The sequence below is a fragment of the Eumetopias jubatus genome, unplaced genomic scaffold (assembly GCF_037043125.1).
Source record: "Eumetopias jubatus isolate StellerSeaLion01/CBP00866 unplaced genomic scaffold, mEumJub1_p1.0 scaffold_1, whole genome shotgun sequence".
In the NCBI taxonomy this organism is placed as follows: Eukaryota; Metazoa; Chordata; class Mammalia; order Carnivora; family Otariidae; genus Eumetopias; species Eumetopias jubatus.
In genome coordinates this window covers 119,820,259-119,839,122 of record NW_028274807.1, presented here as the reverse complement: position 1 = coordinate 119,839,122, position 18,864 = coordinate 119,820,259, and the positions used below count along the sequence as shown (strand labels likewise).

The 18,864-nt window shown below is 41.7% G+C and overlaps 1 protein-coding gene across 1 annotated transcript in view; it reads left to right on the top strand.

Moving 5' to 3' along the window:
* TRIM42 (tripartite motif containing 42) overlaps window positions 1-18,632 on the top strand; it is a 31,361-nt gene extending 12,729 nt beyond the window's left edge. The window contains exons 4-5 of the mRNA XM_028099029.1: window positions 156-380; window positions 18,546-18,632. Coding sequence (XP_027954830.1) covers window positions 156-380; window positions 18,546-18,632 — 312 coding nt within the window. The remainder of the gene's footprint in view (window positions 1-155; window positions 381-18,545) is intronic.
* The last annotated feature ends 232 nt before the right edge of the window (window positions 18,633-18,864 follow it).

Sequence of the window (18,864 nt, the reverse complement as noted above, 5' to 3'; positions counted from 1 at the left end):
CTGTTGCACATAGTCTACGTCAAAGTCCTCAGCAGCTGGAGGAGATGGGGTCAGCTTAAACTCACCCCACTGATAGTTAATGACACAAATCTTTATGGGAAAGAAAGCTGAATGGTGTATATTGATATCACACCCACATGTTCATTACTTCATAGGTTTACTGGACATGCCCAACAGAAGACGTGGACTCTTTTGAGATGGAATTTTATGAACTCGTTACTACCCCTCCTAACAATGTAAGGACAGAGCTTTGTGGGCAAATTCGGGACATAATGCAGCAGAGTTTGGAGCTGCACAACCTGACCCCCAACACTGAGTATCTGTTTAAAGTTAGAGCCATCAATGACAATGGTCCTGGGCAATGGAGTGACATCTGCAAGGTATTGTGCACATTTTTCTCAGACAGACTTTCTTTATAAGCTCTGATGCAGCTCTGTTAGGATGATCACGAGATTACAGAACCGACTGTGTGACTGCCCCCTCTAATCCCAGAAAACTTGTTAACTCAGGTCAAAGAGAAGGCTGCTGGCCTCAACCAGCTTGGCAAATGAGGCCTGAAAATTGTTAGTTCAGTTTGATTCAAAAAACATTTGGGCCAGGCATTCTTTTAGGATGTAGAGATTTAGAGGAAAATAAGACATAACCCTTGCCTTCAAGGAGCTCAGGGTCTACTAAACAGATAATTGTGGTGTGAGAAGGACCAAAAAAAGAGCTCATTATTAGCCCTGGTGGTGACTCAAAGCAAGTGTATAGTGCCAGATTTAACACACATAAATACAGGACACATACAAAAAACAATTTTTAGTATAAGTATGTCCCATGCAATATTCTAGACATAGTTATACTAAAAATTTTTATTTGCTGTTTATCTGAAAGCCAAGGAATAGCCACTGAGCATGTCAGAATGGACTCCCAAAAAGAAGGGACAGAATTATTCCTATCTTCTTGGTGATGCAAGGCTGACTCTTCTTTATATCCCCAGGGGATATACATTCATGAGTATAATTTTACTGATACTCAAATGAGAAAAGGGAGAAAAATATCAAGACTTCCCATAGCTATTTTACTGTATAACCATGATGATGTTCTTTGGGATAAGAGTAGATTTATGGCTTAATCAGGGGTTCTTTAGAGGAAAGATAGTAAGTCCATTCATTTCAGCTTTTGAAAAGGGAGATTTATGGTACAGAGAGAGAGGAGTCTCATGAGACCACTTCCAGCCAGGACATACATCTGATCCCCAAGGGAACTAGAAAGCTATCAGTTCCTCTCCCTTTCTGTCTCTGTCTCTGTCCTCCCTCTGCCAGCCCTTCTACGTCTGCTTCTGTCTGAATCTATTCTACTTTCAGCTAGTTTGTAGTATCTCCTCTCCTAAATTCAGCTTGCTTGTGGTTTTGGATTGTCTTGGCCCAACCTCTGTGTGACCAACACAATCTGACTAGCAACACTCCCTTTGTCTCAGGTCCAGTGTTTGCAGAAGAGAATCTGACTGGTTGCTACCTCTAGTGATGGAGGGAAGCAGGAGGTAGGGTGGGGGCAGGATTATGCTGTTGGCCAGTGTACCAGTAGCAAGTCTGCTGTAGGTGGAAGGTCTCTAGTCCATCTGGACTGCTTCTGGAGGCAGTATCCACATGCACCCCTTCCCGCTCCCACAGAGGTCAGACACTCCCCTTGGGAAGGAAGTGGGATGAGAAAGTCAGCCTTGCTGCTCCTCTTTCTCTACCCCCGCCCATTCCCCTGTCAGGCAGATGGCTCAGAGCCCAATTCTTGTTGCTACCCTTCTCTCCCAAGCATGGAACACCCACAGCAGCTACCATATTTTGCAGCATGTCCTTTTGACTATGGATTCTTCCTTCCTCTAGTTCTATCTATCTTCCTTCTAATTTTTTAGAAATTCCTCAAAAATGTCTTGAACATGAAGGGCACTCAATGCTGTTACTAATTTTTTTTTAAATGTATCTCCTGTCATTTTTCCATGCTAGGGTCAAGGACAGGGGTGGAGAGACTGAAATGTGTTGGCCCTTCTTAGGTAGATGTTTTGTCCTTCATCTTGAGCTCCAAACCCCCTGAAAACAAACTTCATGTCTAATTCATCTCTTTCTCCCACAATGCTTACCACAGCACTGTGCATATCTCGGGTTCTTAATGGTTATTGAATGAATACATGACTGAAAATGTGACCAAACAAATGAATATATGAATGAATGTCTAAATTAAAGAGTGAAGAAATAAACTGATGAATAAAATTAATAATTACAAAGTACCATAAGATGTCTGAAAGCTAAGTGTTTTATGCAATCAGTCAAGAAATTCCCCCTGAAATTGTGTTTATGCGATTAATTTGTACTTCCTATATGGGAAGGAAGCCCATTCCAGTTTCTTTGCTTTTTAACACAATTTCTAAATGAGCAGAGCACTAATTAATGAGGTTTTCTGGAAGCTTCATTTTTATCTGACTCGCAGAGCTGCAATATAGATTTTTTCCTTCAGAAGTAATTCTTCCTCCCTCTTTGTGATTATGTTAGCATTCAAGGGGAAACACTGGCTTCCTTAACATTTGTCATGATTTGCATAAGTAAAGGCTTCAATAGCAAATGAAAATAAGATGGTGTGTTTGAATGACATTTATAAAGCTTCATAAAAGTAATGACTTCAGTTCTTTCCTATAAAATCGAAATACTTTTCCTTTGGCATCAGTTCTATGCAGGTATTCCTGAAAGGTTTCATTTAAAATGCTCTAATGAGGTAGCTGAATCATTTCTTATCCAAAATACAATATTTCCATCATATGTACTTTTGAAAAGGAAGTGAAATAACACCTTTCATATTTGATTTTCATAGTCTGTGACTTGCTGATTTTTAAGGGATTTTATTCAAAGTATAGTACGTGAATCATGAAAATTAACTTGAATGCTTTTTAAAGGTCCCATTTGTTGAAGGCCGACTCGGTGTCAGACACCGTCTATTCGTTATCACTGATCTACCAACCATTGGAGGAGGGGAGTTATTGCCTCTATCAGGAAACTGAGTCTCAGGAAGGGAAAGTGTTGGCCCTCGTGTAACTTGAAGGAGGAGTCAAGCGGGAGCCTAGGTGTCATCCAAGCTGGAGCTCTTTGTCCCCTGCACCACAGTCAGATTCAGCTAAGTCTGGGCAGGTGGGCCCCACCCTGGTGACCTGGCACCTCGCGCTGGGAGGATGTTGTCCAAGCCAACAACCGTGAGAGTGCGACTTTGTGTGTGTGTGTTGTTCGGTTTTTTGGTTTTTTTGAGAGGCAAGATTGAGCGTTGCTTGGCCTGGTGTACCCAGCCCCAACTCCACTAGGCTGTAAGCCCCAGGACGGCAGGTGTCCTGCTGGTCTTCTTCACTCCTCTCGGCCCACAGCCCTCCTCCAACAGCCTCTAACATCCAAGAGCCTGATAGTTTTGAAGGAATGAAGAAGTGTGTTTCTAGACAAGTCCTATATCCTTTAGCCTGTCTCTCCTCCTGCTTTTCCACTTGTCCCCGGGGTCCCTCCTGACCACCATCCCCATTTCATTTCTGACAAGAGCCTCTTTACTTTGTCTCCCTCTGACCTCAAGTCTCTGCTAACTGCCAGGAAGTCTTCCCATGACAAATGGAACTTTCCATCTATGCATTGGTTTCCTATTACCGCCGTAACAAATTAGGAGTTTAAACAATACACATTTTCTTATTACCTTATAATTCTGGAGGTCAGAACTCCAGAATGGGTGTCACTGAGTAAAATCAAGGTGTGAGCAGGGCTGTGTTCCTTCTGGAGACTCTGGAAGAAGTTTCTTCTCTTGCCTTTTCCAACTGCTAGCAGCTGCCCGAGTTCCTGGGTTCATGGCCCCTTCCTGCATTTTCCAAGCCAGAAACATTAGGCTGAGTCCTACACACACACACACACGCACGCACGCACTTCTCACACCTTCTCACACTCCCTGGCTATCTTCCGCCCCTCTCTTCCACTTTGAAGGACTCTTGATTACATTGGACCCACCTGATGATTCAACATACTCTTTATCTTAAAGCCAGCTGACTAGGAACATTAATTAATTCCCTTTTGCTGTGTAACATAACATGTTCACAGGTTCCCAGCATCATGACGTGGACATCTTTGGGGACCATTACTCTGCCTACCACAGTCTGTAAACCAGATGTCCCCTGTTACATCACATTTGGAAGTAAAAATTCAGGCCCAACAATAGTCACAAACTGCTACTGTTCTGGGTCTTTCCTGATAGCTCTTTAAGAAATGTGCCCACCCCTGCCCCCATTCACCCTCTCAAATTCCTTCTCAGTCTGTACTGGGGGTCACCCCTGGTGTGTCTCCCATGTGCTCAGCAGACAGCCCTATCAGCTACTCCGAGTCTCTGCAGTGCTGCTCCCTTCCTGCCCAGGCTGGAACTCCAGGCACAGAGCCAGGCTGCCCGACCTTCTGGGCATCTTACCTTCTGTTTTTACCTCAGTCCCTACTTCAGACCTCCTGTCTAGGCTGAGATCCACATCTTCAGGAGGTGGGGTTGCAGGGCAATCAGAGTGACCAACACTATCCCACACTCAGAATTAATTGCCCCAAACCTACCCCACACTACCCACATACTCACAGCGACTCCCTGCCCTGAAATGAAATAAAAATGGGTTTGTACTCTATCTCCTTAGAATTTATTCTTTGCCAAAGAGCTTCTTGATCCTTCATGCAAATCGAATCCTATTAGTCTTTCCCTACTTGCTCTGCAGATAGACTTGAGCCCTGGAGTGAGGATAATTTAGGTCAAGCCAGACCTCGTATTTTTAACCTCGTACACAGAGGGTTGAGTTAATCAACACACTTCAGTTCATGGTCCATTTTCAACACTGGTTTATGCAAGGCCCTTTTCTTGTCTCCATTTGTAGTCCTTTTAGTGGCCATTCCTTCCCAGACATCCATTCTAACATATTTTATGTGTATCTCATTACTTTTGAGTTCATTACATGGTATGTACTATTTTGAATGTGTTGGTAATTTGCACAAACAGTATTGTGCCACATGTCCTACTTTGTTTCTCACCTTTTCTCCCTGAACACTATGTTTTTGTGCTCTAGCCATGTCGTTATGCACATTTAGTCCCTTACTCCTGATGCTGCCTCATTTGGGCACCACATGTTACCTATCCACTCAGCCAGGATGGACAACCAGGTGACCTCCAATAGTGCTGCAGTGAACAGTATTCATTCCTGACATTTTGTGGGCAGGATGGGGGCGTGAGAATTTCTCTGAAACATTGTATTTGTTTTCTAGGGCTGCCATACCAAAATGCTACAGATTGGGTGGCTTAAACAACAGAAATTTATTTTCTCACAGTTCTGGAAGCCAGAAATCCCAAATCACATATTTGCCAGGTCTGGTTTCTTCAGAGGCCTCTCTCCTTGGCTTGCAGACACCTGAGTTTTTCCTGTGTCCTCACGTGGCCTTTTCTCTGTGCAAAGGCACCTCTGGCAGGTCTCTGTGTGTCCAAATTTCCTCCGTTTTATAAGGACACCAGTCAGATTGGATTAGGGCCCTCCCTAATAACCCCATTTTAACTTAATCACCTCTTTAAAGGTCCTCTCTCCAAATACAGTTGGCCCTTGAACAACACAGGTTCAAACTGTGTGGGTCCATTTATACACTGATTTTTTACAGTGCAGGACTGTATTTTCTCTTCTATGATGTTCTTAATAACATTTTCTTTGCTCTATCTTTATTGTAAGAATATAGTATATAATAAATATATGGTATCTGTTAACTGACCATTTATGTTATCAGCAAGACTTCTGGTCAGCAGTAGGCTACTAGTAGTTAAGTTTGGGGGCATTAGAAAGCTATACATGGATTTTCAACTGTGTAGGGGGTCAGCGCCCCTAACCCCTGCATTGTTCAAGGGTCAACTGTATAGGCACATGCTGAAGTACTGGGGATAGGACTTCAAGGTATAAATTTTGGGAGGACACAATTCAGCCCTTACCAGATATATACCATGAGTGAAATTGCTGGGTCATAGAGTACATACATATTTGATTTCAATGCATGCATGTACGGGTCCATAAAGAATGAACGAGGGAGGGCGGAGCAAGATGGCGGAGGAGTAGGAGACCTGGATTTCATCTGGTCTCAGGAATTCAGCTGGGTAGGGATCAAACCATTCGGAACACGTACGAACTCAACAGGAGATCGAAGAAGAGAATAGCAACAACTCTCTGAACAGAAAAACGACCACTTTCTGGAAGGTAGGACGTGCGGAGAAGTGAATCCGAGGCGATATCCAGTAGACGGCGGGGGAGGGGGCCTCTGTGGGCTGCTTCTGGCAAGTGATAGAGCCGCGGAGCACAAAATCGGAACTTTTAGAAGTCGGCTCTGCTGAGGGACGTCACTCCACTGGCTAAGTGGGGGATGGAATCCTCGTGGGACAGTGTGGTCTCAGGACCCTCGGGGTCACGGAAAGACCGGGGGTGCCTGAGTGCAGCAGAGCTCCCAGGTATCGGAGCGGGGAAGCCGGCTGCAGAGACGGAGCCGAGGCGCAGGCTCTCAGCTCAGGGTTGCCATAAACTGTGATCGGTGACACAGTCGGGCCACTGCACATCCAGCAGGGACCCAACAAGCAGCAGATCCGGGGAGACTCCCCTTCCTCTCGCAGGGGGAGCGGCGCGGGAACGCACCGCAGGGATCTGCTGGGTTTGGAGACTCCACACTGGGTGGGGTGCCAGAGATAGAAACGCTCGGTCACAGGCCCGCTGACCACGGAGTGTGGCCAGAGACCAGGGAGACGGGAGTGATTGACTGCTTTTCTCTGGGGGCGGACTGAGGAGCAGGGCCCCGAGTTCTCCGCTCCTCTGGGGCAGAGATTGGGAGGCCGCCATTTTCACTCTCGTCCCCCAAAGCTGTACCAAAAGCTTGCAGGGACCAAAAGCTCCCAAGAGCAAACCTGAGGAGATTGCTTAGCCCAGACTGACAAGGGCAGGGCAATTCTACCTCCGGCAAAGACATTTGGGAACCACGGCAACAGGACCCTCCCCCAGAAGATCAGCAAGAACAGCCAGCCAAGACCAAGTTTACCCATCAGTGAGAATGGCAGAAGGCCAGCGCTAGGGGAATATAGCACATAGAATTCATGGCTTTTCTACCATAATTCTTTAGTCTTTCAAAGTTAATTTTTTTTAACTTTTTTTTAATTTTTCTTTTTTCCTTTTTCAGCCACCATCTTATCAATCCCTTTTTTAAAAAAGCATTTTTATTTTTCATTTTTAAAGTCATATTCTATCCCTTCATAGTAGTTACCCTTATTTTTGGCATATATATATAAGTTGTTCTCTCTTTAAAATTTTGAGATACAGTTTCTTCTAAAGAGATCAAAATACACCCTAAATCTCTAATGTATGGCTTTGTTCTAGTTTCCCGCCTGATCACGTTCTCTCCCCCTTTTTTCTCTTTCTTCTTTCTTTCTTTTTCTTTTAAGTCCTCTACTTTTTTCAAACAACTTCTTATCTTATCAATTCCTTTTATAAAATGTTTTATACTTTTCATCTTTACAGTCATATTCCATCCCTTCATCGTATCAACCCTTATTTTGTACATATATAAGTCTTTCTTTAAAATTTTGGGAGGCACTTTCTTCTAACAGACCAAAATACACCCAAAATCTAGCGTGTGGCACTGATCTATGCACCAGCCTGATCATAATTGATCATATTCTGTTTTTTTTTGTTTCATTCTGTTTTTGTTTGTTTTTATCTTTTTCTTTCTTTCCTTTTTTTTTTTTTTTTTGGTCTTTCTTTTTCTTTCCCTTTCTTTCCCCCTTGTTTCAGGTCTTTTCTCATTTGTTTAGAGTATATTTTCTGGGGACGTTGTTACCCTGTTAGCATTTTGTTCTCTCATTCATCTATTCTCCTCTAGACAAAATGACAAGATGGAAAAAAATCACCTCAACAAAAAGAACAAGAGGTAGACCATCTGCCAGGGACCTACTCAATACGGACATTAGTACAATGTCGGACCTAGAGTTCAGAATCATGATTTTAAAGATACTAGCTGGGCTTGAAAAAAGCATGGAAGTTATTAGAGAAACGCTTTCTGGAGAAATAAAAGGAAATAAAAGAAAATAAAATCTAACCAAGTCGAAATCAAAAAGGCTATTAATGAGGTGCAATCAAAAATGGGGGCACTAACTGCTAGGGTAGATGAGGCAGAAGAGAGAATCAGTGATATAGAAGACCAAATGATGGAAAATAAGGAAGCCAAGAAAAAGAGAGATAAACAGCTACTGGATCATGAGGGCAGAATTCGAGAGATAAGCGATACCATAAGACAAAACTACATCAGAATAATTGGGATCCCAGAAGAAGAAGAAAGAGAGAGGGGGGCAGAAAGTATATTGGAGCAAATTAGAGCAGAGAACTTCCCTAAAGTGGGGAAGGAAAGAGGCATCAAAATCCAGGAGGCACAGAGAACCCCTCTCAAAATCAATAAAAATAAGTCAACACGCCGACATCTAATAGTAAAACTTCCGAGTCTCAGAGACAAAGAGGAAATCCTGAAAGCAGCTCAGGAGAACAGATATGTAACCTATAATGGTAGAAATATTAGATTGGCAACAGACCTATCCAGAGAGACCTGGCAGGCCAGAAAGGACTGCCAGAAAGGACTGAAGAATGAGATCTTCAGAGCACTAAACGAGAAAAATATGCAGCAAAGAATACTATATCCAGCTAGGCTGTCATTGAAAATAGAAGGAGAGATAAAAAGCTTTCAGGATAAACTAAAGGAATTTGCAAACACGAAACCAGCCCTCCAAGAAATATTGAGAGGGGTCCTCTAAGCAAAGAGAGAACCTAAAAGCAGCAAAGAGCAAAAACGAACACAGACAACAGAGAGTTAACAGTCACCTTACAGGCAATACAATGGCACTAAATTCATACCTTTCAATAGTTACCCTGAATGTAAATGGGCTAAATGCCCGAATCAAAAGGCACAGGCTATCAGATTGGATTAAAAAACAAGACCCATCCATATGCTGTCGGCAAGAGACTCATTTGAGACCCAAAGACACCCCCACATTGAAAGTGAGGGGGTGGAAAACCATTTACCATGCTAATGGACACGAAAAGAAAGCTGGGGTGGCAATCCTTATATCAGACAAACTAGATTTTAAAACAAAGACTGTAATAAGAGATGAGGAAGGACACTATATCCTACTTAAAGGGTCTATCCAACAAGAAGATCTAACAATTGTAAATATCTATGCCCTGAACATGGGAGCAGCCAATTATATAAGGCAATTAATAACAAAAGCAAAGAAACACATTGACAACAATACAATAATAGTGGGGGACTTTAACATCCCCCTGACTGAAATGGACAGATCATCTAAGCAAAACATCAACAAGGAAATAAAGACTTTAAATGACACACTGGACCAAATGGACTTCACAGACATATTCAGAACATTGCATCCCAAAGCAATGGAATACACATTCTTCTCTAGTGCCCATGGAACATTCTCCGGAATTGATCACATCCTAGGTCACAAATCAGGTCTCAATCAGTACCAAAAGATTGGGATCATTCCCTGCATATTTTCAGACCACAATGCTTTGAAACTAAAACTCAATCACAAGAGGAAAGTCGGAAAGAACTCAAATACATGGAGGCTAAAGAGCATCCTACTAAAGAATGAATGGGTCAACCAAGAAATTAAAGAAGAATTAAAAAAATTCATGGAAACCAATGAAAATGAAAACACAACTGTTCAAAATCTTTGGGATACAACAAAGGCAGTCCTGAGAGGAAAGTATATAGCAATACAAGTCTTTCTCAAGAAACAAGAAAGGTCTCAAATACACAACCTAACCCTACACCTAAAGGAGCTGGAGAAAGAACAGCAAATAAAGCCTAAACCCAGCAGGAGAAGAGAAATCATAAAGATCAGAGCAGAAATCAATGAACTAGAAACCAAAAGAACAGTAGAACAGATAAATGAAACTAGGAGCTGGTTCTTTGAAAGAATTAACAGGATGGATAAACCCCTGGCCAGACTGATCAAAAAGAAAAGAGAAATGACCCAAATCAACAAAATCATGAATGAAAGAGGAGAGATCACAACCAACACCAAAGAAATACAAACAATTATAAGAACATATTATGAGCAACTCTATGCCAGCAAATTAGATAACCTGGAAGAAATGGGTGCATTCCTAGAGATGTATCAACTACCAAAATTGAACCAGGAAGAAATAGAAAACTTGAACAGACCTATAACCACTAAGGAAATTGAAACAGTCATCAAAAATCTCCCAAGAAACAAAAGCCCATGGCCAGATGGCTTCCCAGGGGAATTCCATCAGACATTTCAAGAAGAATTAATACCTATTCTCCTGAAACTGTTCCAAAAAATAGAAATGGAAGGGAAACTTCTGAACTCATTTTATGAGGCCAGCATTACCTTGATCTCCAAACCAGACAAAGACCCCATCAAAAAAGAGAATTACAGACCAATATCCTTGATGAACATGGATGCAAAAATTCTCACCAAAATACTAGCCAATAGGATCCAACAGTACATTAAAAGGATTATTCACCATGACCACGTGGGATTTATTCCTGGGCTGCAAGGCTGGTTCAGCATCCGCAAATCAAACAACGTGATACAATACATTAACAAAAGAAAAAACAAGAATCATATGATCCTCTCAATAGATGCAGAAAAAGCATTTGACAAAGTACAAAATCCTTTCTTGATCAAAACTCTTCAGAGTATAGGGTTAGAGGGTACATACCTCAATATCATAAAAGCCATCTATGAAAAACCTACAGCGAATATCATTCTCAATGGGGAAAGGCTGAGAGCTTTTCCCCTAAGGTCAGGAACGCGGCAGGGATGTCCACTCTCACCACTGCTATTCAACATAGTATTAGAAATCCTAGCCACAGCAATCAGACAACAAAAAGAAATCAAAGGCATCCAAATCGGCAAAGAGGAAGTCAAACTCTCACTCTTTGCAGATGATATGATACTGTATGTGGAAAACCCAAAAGACTCCACCCCAAAACTGCTAGAACTCATACAAGAATTCAGTAAAGTAGCAGGATATAAAATCAATGCACAGAAATCAGTAGCATTCCTATACACCAACAACAAGACAGAAGAGAGACAAATCAAGGAGTCGATCCCATTTACAACTGCACCCAAAACCATTAGATACCTAGGAATAAATCTTACCAAAGAGGCACAGGATCTGTACTCAGAAAACTATAAAATACTCATGAAAGAAATCGAAGAAGACACAAAGAAATGGAAAAACGTTCCATGCTCATGGATTGGGAGAACCAACATTGTGAAGATGTCAATGCTACCTAGAGGAATCTACACATTCAATGCAATCCCCATCAAAATACCATCCACTTTTTTCAAAGAAATGGAACAAATAATCCTAAAATTTGTATGGAGCCAGAAGAGACCCCGAATAGTCCAGAGGAATACTGAAAAAGAAAAGCAAAGCTGGCGGCATCCCAATTCCGGACTTCCAGCTCTATTACAAAGCTGTCATCATCAAGACAGTATGGTACTGGCACAAAAACAGACACATAGATCAATGGAACAGAATTGAGAGCCCAGAAATGGACCCTCAACTCTATGGTCAACTTATTTTTGACAAAGCAGGAAAGAAGGTCCAATGGCAAAAAGACAGTCTCTTCAACAAATGGTGTTGGGAAAATTGGACAGCCACATGCAGAAGAATGAAACTGGACCATTTCCTTACACCACACACAAAAATAGACTCCAAATGGTTGAAAGACCTAAACGTGAGACAGGAGTCCATCCAAATCCTAAAGGAGAAAATAGGTAGCAACCTTTTTGACCTTACCCGCAGCAACTTCTTCCTAGAAACATCACCAAAGGCACGGGAAGCCAGGGCAAAAATGAACTATTGGGATTTCATCAAGATAAAAAGCTTTTGCACAGCAAAAGAAACAGTCCACAAAACCAAAAGACAACCGACAGAATGGGAGAAGATATTTGCAAATGACCTATCAGATAAAGGACTAGTATCCAAAATCTATAAAGAACTTATCAAACTCAACACCCAAAGAACAAATAATCCAATCAAGAAATGGGCAGAAGACATGAACAGACATTTTTCCAAAGAAGACATCCAAATGGCCAACAGACACAGGAAAAAGTGCTCAACATCGCTCGGCATCAGGGAAATCCAAATCAAAACCTCAATGAGATACCACCTCACACCAGTCAGAATGGCTAAAATTAACAAGTCAGGGAATGACAGATGTTGGCAGGGATCTGGAGAAAGGGGAACCCTCCTACACTGTTGGTGGGAATGCAAGCTGGTGCAACCAATCTGGAAAACAGTATGGAGGTTCCTCAAACAGTTGAAATTAGAGCTACCATTCGATCCAGCAATTGCACTACTGGGTATTTACCACAAAGATACAAATGTAGGGACCCGAAGGGGTACGTGTACCCCAATGTTTATAGCAGCAATGTCCACAATAGCCAAACTGTGGAAAGAGCCAAGATGTCCATCGACAGACGAATGGATAAAGAAGATGTGGCATATATACACAATGGAATATTATGCAGCCATCAAAAGGAATGAGATCTTGCCATTTGCAACGACGTGGATGGAACTGGAGGGTGTTATGTTTAGTGAAATAAGTCAATCAGAGAAAGACATGTATCATATGACCTCACTGATATGAGGAATTCTTAATCTCAGGAAACAAACTGAGTGTTACTGGAGTGGTTGGGGGTGGGAGGGATGGGGTGGCTGGGTGATAGACATTGGGGAGGGTATGTGCTATGGTGAGCTCTGTGAATTGTACAAGACTCTTGAATCACAGATCTGTACTTCTGAAACAAATAACGCAACATACTTTAAGAAAAAAGAAAAAGAAGAAGATATCAGGAGAGGAAGAAAAGGGGAGTATGTCAGAGGGGGAGACGAACCATGAGAGATGATGGACTCTGAAAAACAAACTGAGGGTTCTAGAGGGGAGGAGGGTAGGGGGATGGGTTAGCCTAGTGATGGGTATTGAGGAGGGCTCGTTCTGCATGGAGCACTGGGTGTTATGAACAAACAATGAATCATGGAACACTGCATCAAAAACTAATGATGTAATATATGGTGATTGACATAACAATAAAAAAGCTGTATTTTCAAAAAAAAAAAAAAAAAAGAAAGTGAGGGGGTGGAAAACCATTTACCATGCTAATGGACACCAAAAGAAAGCTGGAGTGGCAATCCTTATATCAGACAAATTAGATTTAAAGCCAAAGACTGTAATAAGAGATGAGGAAGCACACTATATCCTACTTAAAGGGTCTATCCAACAAGAAGATCTAACAATTGTAAATATCTATGCCCCTAACATGGGACCAGCCAATTATATAAGGCAATTAATAACAAAAGCAAAGAAACACATTGACAACAATACTTTAATAGTGGGAGACTTTAACACCCCCGTGACTGAAATGGACAGATCATCTAAGCAAAAGATCAACAGGGAAATAAAGACTTTAAATGACACACTGGACCAAATGGACTTCACAGATATATTGAGAACATTCCATCCCAAAGCAACAGAATACACATTCTTCTCTAGTGCCCATGGAACATTCTCCAGAATTGATCACATCCTAGGTCACAAATCAGGTCTCAACAGGTACCAAAAGACTGGGATCATTCCCTGCATATTTTCAGACCACAATGCTTTGAAACTAAAACTCAATCACAAGAGGAAAGTCGGAAAGAACTCAAATACATGGAAGCTAAAGAGCATCCTACTAAAGAATGAATGGGTCAACCAGGAAATTAAAGAAGAATTTAAAAAATTCATGGAAACCAATGAAAATGAAAACACAAGTGTTCAAAATCTTTGGGATGCAGCAAAGGCGGTCCTAAGAGGAAAGTATATAGCAATACAAGCCTTTCTCAAGAAACAAGAAAGGTCTCAAATACACAACCTAACCCTACACCTAAAGGAGCTAGAGAAAAAACAGCAACTGAAGCCTCAACCCAGCAGGAGAAGAGAAATAATAAAGATCAGAGCAGAAATCAATGAAATAGACACCAAAAGAACAGTAGAACAGATCAACGAAACTAGGAGCTGGTTCTTTGAAAGAATTAACAAGATTGATAAACCCCTGGCCAGACTTATCAAAAAGAAAAGAGAAATGACCCAAATCAAGAAAATCATGAATGAAAGAGGAGAGATCACAACCAACACCAAAGAAATACAAACAATTATAAGAACATATTATGAGCAACTCTATGCCAGCAAATTAGATAACCTGGAAGAAATGGATGCATTCCTACAGATGTATCAACTACCAAAACTGAGCAAGGAAGAAATAGAAAACCTTAACAGATCTATAACCACTAAGGAAATTGAAGCAGTCATCAAAAATCTCCCAACAAACAAAAGCCCAGGGCCAGATGCCTTCCCAGGGGAATTCTACCAAACATTTAAAGAAGAATTAATACCTATTCTTCTGAAACTGTTCCAAAAAATAGAAATGGAAGGAAAACTTCCAAACTCATTTTATGAAGCCACCATTACCTTGATCCCCAAACCAGACAAAGACCCCATCAAAAAGGGGAATTACAGACCGATATCCTTGATGAACCCGGATGCAAAAATTCTCACGAATATACTAGCCAATAGGATCCAACAGTACATTAAAAGGAATATTCACCACGACCAAGTGGGATTTATCCCTGGGCTGCAAGGCTGGTTCAACATCCACAAATCAATCAATGTGATACAATACATTAACAAAAGAAAGAACAAGAATCATATGATCCTCTCAATAGATGCAGAAAAAGCATTTGACAAAGTACAGCATCCTTTCTTGATCAAAACTCTTCAGACTACAGGCATAGAGGGTACATATCTCAATATCATAAAAGTCATCTATGAAAAATCTACAGCGAATATCATTCTCAATGGGGAAAAACAGAGCTTTCCCCCTGAGGTCAGGAACGCGGCAGGGATGTCCACTATCACCACTGCTATTCAACATAGTATTAGAAGTCCTAGCCACAGCAATCAGACAACAAAAAGAAATCAAAGGCATCCAAATCGGCAAAGAGGAAGTCAAACTCTCACTCTTTGTAGATGATATGATACTTTATGTGGAAAACCCAAAGACTCCACCCCAACACTGCTAGAACTCATACAGGAATTCAGTAAAGTGGCAGGATATAAAATCAGTGCACAGAAATCAGTGGTATTCCTATACACCAACAAGAAGACAGAAGAGAGAGAAATTAAGGAGTCTATCCCATTTACAATTGCACCCAAAACCATAAGATACCTAGGAATAAATCTAACCAAAGAGGCAAAGGATCTGTACTCAGAAAACCATAAAATACTCATGAAACAAACTGAGGAAGACACAAAGAAATGGAAAAATGTTCCATGCTCATGGACTGGAAGAACAAATATTGTGAAGATGTCAATGCTACCTAGAGCAATCTACACATTCAATGCAATCCCCATCAAAATATCATCCACTTTTTCAAAGAAATGGAACAAATAATCCTAAAATTTGTATGAACCAGAAAAGACCCCTAATAGCCAGAGGGATGTTGAAAAAGAAAAGCAAAAGTGGCGGCATCACAATCCCGGACTTCCAGCTCTATTACAAAGCCGTCATCATCAAGACAGTATGGTATTGGCACAAAAACAGACACATAGATCAATGGAACAGAATAGAGAGCCCAGAAATGGACCCTCAATTCTATGGTCAACTAATCTTTGACAAAGCAGGAAAGAATGTCCAATGGAAAAAAGACAGTCTCTTCAACAAATGGTGTTGGGAAAGTTGGATAGCCACATGCAGAAGAATGAAACTGGACCATTTCCTTACACCACACACAAAAAATAGACTCAAAATGGATGAAAGACCTAAATGTGAGACAGGAGTCCATCAAAATCCTTGAGAAGGACACAGGCAGCAACCTCTTCAACCTCAGCCACAGCAACTTCTTCCTAGAAACATCACCAAAGGCAAGGGAAGCAAGGGCAAAAATGAACTATTGGGACTTCATCAAGATAAAAAGCTTTTGCACAGCAAAGGAAACAGTCAACAAAACCAAAAGACAACCGACAGAATGGGAGAAGATATTTGCAAATGACCTATCAGATAAAGGGCTAGTATCCAAAATCTATAAAGAACTTATCAAACTCAACACCCAAAGAACAAATAATCCAATCAAGAAATGGGCAGAAGACATGAACAGACATTTTTCCAAAGAAGACATCCAAATGGCCAACAGACACAGGAAAAAGTGCTCAACATCGCTCGGCATCAGGGAAATCCAAATCAAAACCTCAATGAGATACCACCTCACACCAGTCAGAATGGCTAAAATTAACAAGTCAGGAAATGACAGATGTTGGCGGGGATGCGGAGAAAGGGAACCCTCCTACACTGTTGGTGGGAATGCAAGCTGGTGCAACCACTCTGGAAAACAGTATGGAGGTTCCTCAAACAGTTGAAAATAGAGATACTGTATGACCCAGCAATTGCTCTACTGGGTATTTACCCCACAGATACAAATGTAGTGATCTGAAGGGGTACGTGAACCCCAATGTTTATAGCAACAATGTCCACAGTAGCCAAACCATGGAAAGAGCCAAGATGTCCATCGACAGATGAATGGATAAAGAAGATGTGGTATATATATACAATGGAATATTAAGCAGCCATCAAAAAACAAAAAAACCCAGGGCGCCTGGGTGGCTCAGATGGTTAAGCGTCTGCCTTCGGCTCAGGTCATGATCCCAGGGTCCTGGGATCGAGTCCCGCATCGGGCTCCCTGCTCCTTGGGAGCCTGCTTCTCCCTCTGCTTCTCTCTCTCTCTCTGCTCCTCTGTCTCTCATGAATAAATAACTAAAATCTTAAAAAAAAAAAAAAAAAAACCCAAAATCTTGCCATTTGCAACGCCGTGGATGGAACTAGAGGGTATTATGCTAAGCGAAATAAGTCAATCAGAGAAAGATATGTATCATATGACCTCACTGATATGAGGAATTCTTAATCTTAGGAAACAAACTGAGGGTTGCTGGAGTGGTGGGGAGTGGGAGGGATGAGTTGGCTGGGTGATAGACACTGGGGAGGGTATGTGCTATGGTGAGCACTGTGAATTGTGTTAAGACTGATGAATCACAGACCTGTACCTCTGAAACAAATAATACATTATATGTTAAAAAAAAAAAAAAGAAGAAGATAGTAGGAAGGGAAAAATGAAGCGGGGAAATCGGAGGGGGAGATGAACCATGAGAGACTGTGGACTCTGAGAAACAAACTGAGGGTTCTAGAGGGGAGGGGGGTGGAGGGATGGGTTAGCCTGGTGATGGGTATTAAAGAGGGCACGTATTGAATGGAACACTGGGTGTTATACGCAAACAATGAATCATGGAGCCCTACATCAAAAACTAATGATGTAATTAACATGACATAATAAAATAAAATTAAAAAATAAAAAGAATCTATCACAAAATGTAACTTAAAACACACACGCAAAAAAAATAAAGGGCATAATTTAATTAGTGTCTATTTCTTTTTTTGCCTTTTCCCTTTGAATACAAATATAAAAAGTTAAAAGCTTTGTATATAGGGACATTGTACAAACATCACTCTTCACCACCCAAACCGCAACCCCATCCCATCTGCCTCATGAGTCCTGATCTGTCTAGACAGAGCCTGCTATTCCAGTGGCCTATCCTTCATCCCTGGATCATAGCCTCACTCCCTAAACGCCTCCTCAGTAAACATGTACTGGGAAGGAACAGGAATGCTTCCAGACCAGAAGCGTGGAGAAACCCAGCACCTTTGAGGTAAAGCAGGGAGATCCACGTGTAAGCTGAGTTGGTTAGATTTGTAGGAGACTTGCTCACTGCAGTTTTCCCTTTCCAGGTAGCTCTGACAGCTCATTGTGATCAAAGACAGTGTGAAGCATCAGAGAGAGGCAATTGGCAGATTTTCAAATTGTGGTTCTATTCACCTTTCATCCACTTCTCTAAGAACCTTCTCTTTACCTTAACCAATGTTGGGACTATCACTTCCCCTACAATCCAGTCAAGGTGCTCAGTCTGTTAAGAGCCAAACACATTAATGGAATTTACAAATGATAACAGCTATGATAGAAGAAATTTCCAGGTGCTGGGGGGGACACCCTAGGAGGGCTGCTCTATGGTGAAGCCCACCTGAGTTCACAACTCTCAGTTAAATTCGATTCCTTAGAGGAAGTGGAAACTGGTCTATGAAATCCCAGTCTCACCACATTTTAGGAGTACGACTTTAGAAAAGCAAAAAGTTACCTGGTCCTTCTGAGCTTCAGCGTCCTCATTCATCTAAGGGGGTCAGCGGCACCTGCTTTGTGTGGCCATCATGAGGAGTTAATGAGATGATGTGTGAGGGTCTGGTGCATGGCAGTGGCCATGCTACTGGGAAGCTACTGTTTCCCCTGTGACTGGTGCATGGCTCTCTGCTTCTGATTACAGGTGGTAACGCCAGATGGGCGTGGGAAGACCCGAGCTAAGTGGGGCCTGCTGAAGAATATCCAGACTGCCCTCCAGAAGCGTTTCTGAGCCCCCCGCAGAGAAGGCAGCAACATCAGCGATGCACCACAGATAGACATATACACACACACACATATATATTTTTTTCTCATCACATTCTTCAGTGAGGTTGCAGACGATGTTCCCAGGACCTCTGAGTCTTCTAAGAGCTAATAAAAGGAAATGCCTGATGTCATGGCTTACTGTTTGCTCATTATTTTGGAACTAAGATGTAAAACAGCAAGTCTCTACACCTCCATTA